The 8,938-nt window shown below is 56.5% G+C and overlaps 1 protein-coding gene across 4 annotated transcripts; it reads left to right on the top strand.

Moving 5' to 3' along the window:
• Window positions 1-151: 151 nt before the first annotated feature.
• Window positions 152-8,300, top strand: REEP2 (receptor accessory protein 2). 4 transcript variants are annotated; one of them, XM_011997256.1, is made up of 8 exons: window positions 152-229; window positions 2,006-2,078; window positions 2,369-2,445; window positions 5,717-5,837; window positions 6,074-6,187; window positions 6,542-6,689; window positions 6,788-6,918; window positions 7,000-8,300. In XM_011997256.1, exons 1-8 carry the CDS (start codon window positions 198-200, stop codon window positions 7,066-7,068), a joined length of 765 nt encoding a protein of 254 aa, XP_011852646.1. In that variant the 5' UTR covers window positions 152-197; the 3' UTR covers window positions 7,069-8,300. The 4 variants fall into 4 exon arrangements, with proteins under 4 accessions (XP_011852646.1, XP_011852649.1, XP_011852648.1 ...); XM_011997259.1 differs by having other exon boundaries at window positions 160-229; window positions 1,931-2,078; window positions 6,548-6,689; XM_011997258.1 differs by having other exon boundaries at window positions 160-229; window positions 1,931-2,078.
• The last annotated feature ends 638 nt before the right edge of the window (window positions 8,301-8,938 follow it).

Here is an 8,938-nt window from a genome sequence, read left to right as displayed (position 1 = left end):
AGCACTTTGGGAGGCCTAGGTGGGTGGATCATTTGAGGTCAAGAGTTTGAGACCAGCCTGGCCAACATGGTGAAACCCTGTCTCCACTAAAAATACAAAAAAAATTAGCTGGGCGTGGTGGTGCCCCTGTAATCCCAGCTACTAGGGAGGCTGAGGCAGGGGCAGGGTCCCCGCCCCGCGCCGCGCCCGGCCCCGCCATGGTGTCCTGGATCATCTCTCGCCTGGTGGTGTGAGTGCGGCGGCGAGGGGGGTGATGCGGGCTGTGATGGAGGGCGGGGTTGTTAAAGCCCGGGTGGACTTCTCCGAAGCTTGGTGCAGCAGAGTCACCTAAAGGCGCTGCGTCCTTATTTGGGGTCCCCAGAGACATGGAGATGTGGCACCCAGGACTGGAGGGGGGAATATTAGGGGAGCGTGGTAGGCCTGGCTTCCCAGGGACCTCACCCACATTCTTTATTAATAACCTCTTTTATTTCTACCGTCCTTGCTCCTGCGCCCATCCTAGGGGCTGAGCAGCACGGCTTGATTTAAAAGGGAAGGCAGGCGCGTCCCCTCCCCCACCTAGCAGGTCTGGGCTGGAGGAGGTCCTCAGACCCGGGCCCTGTCCCTCTCGGGGAGGGAACAGGGTGATGGAAGAGAGTGGAGCAAGGCAGGGCCTCATCATCATTCCGCAGCTCAGAGCCATCACCAGGCCCCTTGGCCTCTCCCTTCCACTCACTGTCAGGAGACTGGGGACGAGAGCACATGCCCTTAGGCCCCCTAGGGAGGAAGTTTGGGTATCGGGAAGCAGAAATGCTCGGAGGACAAAGTGTGAGAGGTAACTGGGAGAGGGGATGTATGTGCTCAGCCTGGGATTGTGGACGCCGCTGGGGGAGGACGCTCGGTGGCCTTCGTTCCAGGCTGCCAGCCACACTGTGGAGCCATGTCTCTGGCACCTCCCCGGGCCCCAGGAGGGAACTCACACCATTCTCCACGACCCCAGACTTTGTCCTTGAGGATTCTGCCCCGCACTCCACTTGCACCAGGCAGTTTGGAAGTATCCCGCCTGTCCATGTGGAAACAGGAGGCACCCACACATTGTCAAGGGGCTAAGCCTGACAGGAGCTCCTTGTGGGCCTCGGAGTTATTCCCTGCCCTAATGAGGACACTGCCCCTCGGCCTCCACCGTTGTGGACTGACACCGGCAGCCCCACCCTGCTCCCTTCCCATTTGGTGCAGCCGGGCTGGCCAAGTGCTTCTGTCCTGGTTTCCTCTAGACTACTTCTCTTCCCCCATCCACCACAGGGGGAATGGAGGGGTCTCACGCCTCCATGTAGCCTTCAGGGTGGCTGCTTCTCTCTTGCCTGGGCAAGCCCCAAAGGGCATCGGTCCTCTTCTTTCCCAGCCTGTGTCTTGTCTGCACTCTGTAGTTGGATCACCAGCGGGGGCCCTCCCCTGAGCCCCATCCCTGTGGTGTTTACATGGGGGAATAAGCCTCTTTGCCTCTCTCAGGGCCTCCTGCCCCTGTGCCCTTTGTTCCCTAGGGCCCCAGGGCCACAGTGGTACCTCTGACTGCCAGGTAAGGGTGCCCTGTTAGGTGGTGTCAGGTTTCCTCGCAGAGCCTGGCTCTGAGACAGGGAGGTAGAGGGTAAGGGCAGATGGGTGTGAAAGGGCATGAGGTCAAGAAGGAAGACACCCTGTGGCAGTGACCTGACTCCCAGTCCCCATGACATGTTTGTGCATAACCAAGGATCATGGCGCAAGGGACCACATTGGACCCTCTGGCCTCTGGGCCTTTCCCTGCCTCCAGGGCTGGAGAAAAACTGAATAGTGGAGCAGGGAAGCGCATCACCCTAGCTAGCTGAGCATGTTCCATGCTGCTTTGATCTTAACCCCTGACCTGAGTTCATCAGTCCAGCAGGGAGTTCTGTCCCTCTTCCCATTATTTACCCAGGGTCTGATGCAGAGCTGGGAGGGAGAGGCCACTGCCCTTGGCTGAGGGGCCCAGTAACCATGCCTGCCTCCCTAGGCTCATCTTTGGCACCTTGTACCCAGCCTATTCTTCCTACAAGGCCGTGAAGACAAAAAACGTGAAGGAATATGTGAGTGGATGACCCTTCACCCCCTACCCAACCCACATGGCAGAGAGAGGGGAGGACACTGGGTCCTATTACAGATGGGGGTGACTTTGCACCAATGCTGTCAGCCACTAACAAGACCCACCAGCAAAGGAGGGCCCTGGGTGTCCCGCACAGTGCCTCCAACATGGCTGGCAGGCAGAAGTGGGGTCCTGGGTGTTCTAACCAGGCATGTTCGACAGGCAGAGATGGGGTCCTGGGTGTCCCTGCCCCTCAGCCCCATGCCCCAGTGAGCGCTTTCCTCTGTCCCTCAGGTGAAATGGATGATGTACTGGATCGTCTTTGCCTTCTTCACCACGGCCGAGACGCTTACGGATATAGTGCTCTCCTGGTGAGGTCCAGCATCCCCTCCTGCATCTCAGGGCCCAGGGCCTCTGCCTGTCTCTACCCGGCCAGCCAAACAAAAGATTGGGCCTGGGAGTGAAGCTCCTCCCACTCCTGACAATTTCTTGGGGTCCTTGATATCTCCCCTCTCATGCCTAACTTGACCTGTAGAAGAACAGACATAGTAGTGCCAGGCAAGGGGGCTCACGCTTGTAATCTCAGCACTTTGGGGGACCAAGGCTGGTGGATCACCTGAGGCCAGGAGTTTGAGATAAACCTGGGCAACACAGTGAGACCTCATCTCTACTAAAAAATTTTTTATATTAACCAGGTATGGTGGCATGTGCCTGTAGACCCAGCTACTCAGGAAGCTGAGACAGAAAGATTGCTTGAGCCCAGGAGTTGGGGGCTGCTGTGAGCTATGATCGTGCCACTGCACTCCAGCCTAAGTGACAGAGCAAGACCTTGTCTCTTAAAAAAGAAAAAAGAGCTGGGTGCAGTAGCTCACACCTGTAATCCCAGCACTTTGGGAGGCCTAGGTGGGTGGATCATTTGAGGTCAAGAGTTTGAGACCAGCCTGGCCAACATGGTGAAACCCTGTCTCCACTAAAAATACAAAAAAAATTAGCTGGGCGTGGTGGTGCCCCTGTAATCCCAGCTACTAGGGAGGCTGAGGCAGGAGAACTGCTTGAACCCAGGAGGTGGAGGTTGCAGTGAGCCGAGATCATGCCATTGCAAGCCTGGGCAACAGAGTGACACTCCGTCTCAAAAAAAAAAAAAAAAAGGGAGTAAGAACAAACATAACCCCCACGTGTCTTTCTGGTGGCAACCAGAGCACCTCGGTGGAATTCAGGAAACCTGCTTCTGCCATGCTGCCTATGACCTTAGGCAGGTCACAGCTCTTGAGGCCTCAGTTTCCTTATTTGTAAAATAGGCATATGATTCACTCCTATAAACACTGGATACTTGCATTTCCAAGGCATTTCCCAGGTCGTACTAGACTACTAGACTACTGTGAGCACTTTGAGGACAGGGAATGTGTCTTAATCATCTGTGCATTCACAGCAGGAACTCAACGTTTACTGAATGATCAGATACCTCTTGGAAGAGAGAACTAATAACACAGTTCATCGGAACTCAAGCGAAGAGAATGTTACCAAGGGGGAGAGGACAAGAGATCATTACATGTAGAGATAAGGCCCTTGCATTTGAGAAAAATAGTTTTAGGAGAGGAAAGAGATGGAGAGATGGGTTAAAAATTGAGGGTAAAGGCCGGGCACAGTGGCTCACGCCTGTAATCCCAGCGCTTTGGGAGGCCGAGGCAGGCAGATCATAAGGTCAGGAGATCAAGACCATCCTGGCTAACGTGGTGAAACCCCGTCTCTACTAAAAATACAAAAATTAGCTAGGCGTTATGGCATGTGCTTGTAATCCCAGCTACTTGGGAGGCTGAGACAGAAGAATCGCTTGAACCCAGGAGACGGAGGTTGCAGTGAGCCGAGATCACACCACTGCACTCCAGCCTGGTGACAGAACAGGACTCAGTCCCAAAAAAAAAAAATTTTTGAGGGTAAAGGCTGGGCGTGGTACCTTCTGCTTGTAATCCTAGCACTTTGGGAAGCCAAGGCAGGAGGATCGCTTGAGCCTAAGAGTTTGAGATCAGCCTGGGCAACATAGCAAGACCTGTCTATTTAAAAAAAAAAAAAAAAAATTGGCCAGGTAGGGTGGCTCATGCCTTAATCCCAGCACTTTGGGAGGCCGAGGCGGGCAGATCACCTGAGGTCAGGAGTTCGAGACCAGCCTGACCAACATGGTGAAACCCTGTCTCTACTAAAAATACTAAATTAGCCGGGCATGGTGGCGTGTGCCTGTAATCCCAGCTACTCGGGAAGCTAAGGCAGGAGAATTGCTTGAACCCAGGAGGCGGAGGTTGTGGTGAGCCAAGATCATGCCACTGCACTCCAGCCTGGGCAACAAAAACGAGACTGTGTCTCACCAAAAAAAAAAAAAAAAAAAAAAATTGAGAGTAGAGCAAGGGTGGTGAGGTAAAAAAAAAAATTGACGGTAGTGAATACAGATGCCTTTTTTTCTTTTTCTGAGGTAGAATCTCACTCTGTCATTCAGGTTGGAGTGCAGTGGTGTGATCTCAGCTTACTGCAGCCTCGACCTCCTGGGCTCAAGTGATCTTCCCACCTCAACCTCCTGAGTAGCTGGGACCACAGGCACATGCCACTACACCTGGCTTCTTTTTTATTTTTTGTAGAGATGGGGTTTTGCTGTGTTGTCAAGCTGGTCTCGAACTCCTGGGCTTAGATGATCCTCCCACCTTGGCTACCAAAGTGCTGGGAGATTACAGGCCACTGTGCCAGGCCTATACATGTGTCTTGACACAGCAAAATAGAGAGTTTTGATGAGGGCTTTATGAGGACATAGGTGACCTGAAGGGGTTTGTGACCAGAGGAGAAGGCGCTATGGGGACTGAAGGGCAATCCTGAAAAGTGAGGGGCGTGTCACGACAAGGCAGGAGGTTCCCCAGCAAGCTAGAGAAGCCCCAGGCCTCTCGATGACAGGGAGGGCAGGAAAGGAAGGGGTGAAGACTCAGGCGTGGGCCTGCACAGTCGAGAGCAAGGTCGCAAGGTCGAGAGTTTCCCTTGGTGTTGACCCTAGGGCAGAGGAAGGGGGGTTTTCTCTAGGAGTGAGAGGGCTGGGGCTTGGGGAGAGGATGAGGCAAGGAGAGTTGCTGCTGGGGGAAATTCCTTCTAGAGTCACTGCTTACCTTCCTGTCTGGAGCCTCAGCTGAGCCCCCCAGATGCTTTTGGATTAGAAAGGAGCAGTCCGGGCCGGGCGCGGTGGCTCACGCCTGTAATCCCAGCACTTTGGGAGGCCGAGGTGGGCGGATCACAAGGTCAGGAGATCGAGATCATCCTGGCTAACACGGTGAAACCCTGACTGTACTAAAAATAGAAAAATTAGCCGGGCATGATGGTAGGCGCCTATAGTCCCAGCTACTCGGGAGGCTGAGTCAGGAGAATGGCGTGAACCCGGGAGGCAGAGCTTGCAGTGAGCTCATGCCACTGCACTCCAGCCTGGGCCACAGAACCAGACTGCATCTCAAAAAAAAAAAAAAAAAAGAAAAAGAAAGGAGCAGTCCCATGAGCCTCATGGGGACCCCAGAGCACTCAGAGTGAGGGGCTATCACACACGGGGCCGGTGCTGCTAGACACAGGGCACCTCCCAACTCCCTGCCCTGTACTCCGCGCTTGCCCCTGTCCCAACAGGTTCCCCTTCTACTTTGAACTGAAGATCGCCTTCGTGATATGGCTGCTGTCCCCATACACCAAGGGCTCCAGTGTGCTCTACCGCAAGTTCGTGCACCCAACACTGTCCAACAAGGAGAAGGTTTGCCCCCACTCTCAGCTTACCTCCCAGCCTGCCCCAAGCCAAGGCAGCCCAGAGCCTGTAGCCTCATACAGACTGGCCCTCCCTGTGGGGCCCAGAGCCCGAAGTGACCTGACAGGGCTGCCGTGGCCTCCTGGAGCAGGCAGGGGCCTCTGTCCAGGGGTGAACAAGGGTAGGGCAGGGCCTCGACAGCAGCGCCCAGCTCTCCTCTTCTCCCTTCCCCTCCAATGCCATAGGAGATCGACGAGTACATCACGCAGGCCCGAGACAAGAGCTATGAGACCATGATGAGGGTGGGCAAGAGGGGCCTGAACCTGGCCGCCAATGCCGCAGTCACAGCTGCTGCCAAGGTGAGATGAGGACAGGCTCGGATTCCCAGGGCCCCGCCTTGTACAAAGGGCCCTGGCCAGGCCCCTTGCGTCCACCCTGTGCTCAGGGCTGTAGAGACTCTGGGCTCGTGCAGCTGGAGGTTCCAGTCCAGGCTCTACCCCTATCTGGACAAGTCACTTTCATCGTCCAGCCATTTCCGCATCTGTCCGGAGGCGAAGTGTGGTCCTGCCCCAGCCCTCAGCTCTGTCTGTGTGGGACTGGGTGAAGACAGTGTGGGGAGGGCACCGAGCCTGGGCTGCTGCCAGCACCATGGTGACCGCTATCTCCACCCCGCCCCTTTCCCCGGCTCTCCTGGTGCGTGGTGGTGACCCTAGGGCCAGGGGGTGCTGTCAGAGAAGCTCCGCAGCTTCAGCATGCAGGACCTGACCCTGATTCGGGACGAGGATGCACTGCCCCTGCAGGGGCCCGACGGCCGCCTCCGACCCGGCCCTGGCAGCCTCCTGGACACCATTGAGGACTTAGGTACAGGCAGGGCCTGAGGTTGGGGAGGGGCCCCAAGGGCAAGGGCAAGGAGCCCAGATGGGAAAGATTCCCCCATCTCCTTTTCTCCCTGCACCCAGGAGATGACCCTGCCCTGGGTCTAAGGTCCAGCACAAACGTGGCAGATTCCCGGACAGAGGCCTCTGAGGATGACATGGGAGACAAAGCTCCCAAGAGGGCCAAACCCATCAAAAAGGCACCCAAAGCTGAGGTGAGGGCGCTGGCCAGAGCTTGGGGAAACAGGCAGGGGGTGGTGGCTCCAAGCTGAGCCCCATCTTCCTCCTTTCCACAGCCACTGGCTTCCAAGACGCTGAAGACCCGGCCCAAGAAGAAGGCTTCTGGCGGGGGCGACTCAGCTTGAGACCCTCCACCCCCGCAGGCTGCAGAGCAAGGATGAAGCCTCAGGAAGGGCCTCGGACCCAGCCCCTGCTCCACACTGTGCCAGTAGCCTAGGTGTCTCAGGCCCCTGGGCCCCTCAGATGGCCATTTCCGTGCCTGCCCAGTGGCCACTCTACTGGAAGGGGCTTGGAAAAGAGGAGGGAGGCCCAGCTGTGGGGGTTGAGGGTAGAGGGTGGACCAGAGGCTGAGGACTGAGCCACCTAAGGAGGTGGAGACCCCTCGGCCTCCACTGCTGTTCCGCTGCAGCCCCGCCCTGCCCCGCCCCGCCCACCCAGTGCCTTGCTGAAGCCCATAGCCATCCGCTTCTCAGAGGTCCTATCGTGTCTCCACTGTTCGCCTTGGTTTGGGAGCAGGGAGGGGGCAGTCCTAGCCCAGATGGACCAAGGACGGGCCTGAAAACACGTGGGGGAAAGGGAGCACATGGGGAGGATGTCAGGGACTCTGGGTGGGGCCTCCAGGTGCAGCTGTGGGTGGAAGACCGGGGTTGGCATGTGCTTCAGCAACCAGGATGGCCAGGCCAGAGCTGCAGCTGGGGGCTCTTTTCCTGGTCATTGGGTGGGGCTGAGTGCCACATGTTCCCACATTAAAAAGGGGGGTCCAGGGCTGTGTGTTTGTGTGTGTCTTTCTGGGTCTAGGGCTGGGGGGAGTTTGGGTCAAGGACTGTCCCTCCAGCAGTCACCTCCTCCCACCCTCAGCCCCACCCTCAGCCCCACAGTCAACTGGCCATTTCCCTTCTCAACCCTTCCTCCTAGACCCTGAGCCTCAGAGGATCCAGCCCATGAGAGAGAACGGGCATCTGGGAGGCCCATCACCTGCTCCTTTGACCGTGCTCCCTTTCAGGTCACCCATTTCCACCATGCCCTGGGCTGGACTCCCGTGCTCCTCAGGGCCCACCCCTGCTCTGGTACAGGCCCCTGCTGAGTGGGTCCCTGTCCTCTGCCCCTGGGGCCCATCCCCTATTGTCCAGGGTCCCCATCCTGTACCAAGCAGACTGGGCGCTAAGACTACCCTGGCAGAACCCAGACTCTGCTCGCACCTGCCCCAGCTTCTGCCACAGCTTCAGTCAGGGCCAGGAGGAACACATGAAGAAGAAAGAGAAATGCAGGAGCCGTGGGGCTCCCGGTTCCTTGGGAAGAGGGTGCCCAGTGGACCTTTGGCACTGGATGAGCCAATAAACCAAACTCTGGCACCTCATTTATTTTGGCATCTGTGCTTTGTTCTTGCCACACCAGCTGACAGGTGGGAAGGACCTCAAGTGAGAAGCAGGGCCCAGCTGGGGGAGTCGGGAGGCCAGCCTGTGACCCATAGGAGCTCTGGTCCCCAGCTAAGAGATGGGCTTGAGGTGGCTCAGTCTAGGAAAATGGTTTTGGGACTCAAAACCAGAGGCCTGGGCCGGGCGCGGTGGCTCACGCCTGTATTCCCAGCACTTTGGGAGGCTGAGGCGGGCAGATCACGAGGTCAGGAGATCAAGACCATCCTGGCCAAGATGGTGAAACCCCATCTCTACTAAAAAAAATTAGCCAGGCGTTGTGGTGTGCACCTGTAGTCCCAGCTACTTGGGAGGCTGAGGTAGGGGAATCACTTGAATGTGGGAGGCGGAGATTGCAGTGAGCCAAGATTACACCACTGCACTCCAGCCTGGTGAAAGAGCAAGACTCTGTCTCAAACAAAACAAAAAACAGAGGTTTAGCTGGGTGTGGTGGCTCACACCTATAATCTCAGCACTTTGGGAGGCTGAAGTAGGAGGATCCTTGAACCCAGGATTTTGAGACCAGCCTGGGCAACATGGGAAAATCACATCTGTATTTTTTTTTTTTTTTTTTTTGGAAACT

The sequence above is a fragment of the Mandrillus leucophaeus genome, unplaced genomic scaffold (assembly GCF_000951045.1).
Source record: "Mandrillus leucophaeus isolate KB7577 unplaced genomic scaffold, Mleu.le_1.0 Scaffold534, whole genome shotgun sequence".
Lineage (NCBI taxonomy): Eukaryota > Metazoa > Chordata > Mammalia > Primates > Cercopithecidae > Mandrillus > Mandrillus leucophaeus.
This window is presented reverse-complemented; position numbering and strand designations above follow the sequence as displayed.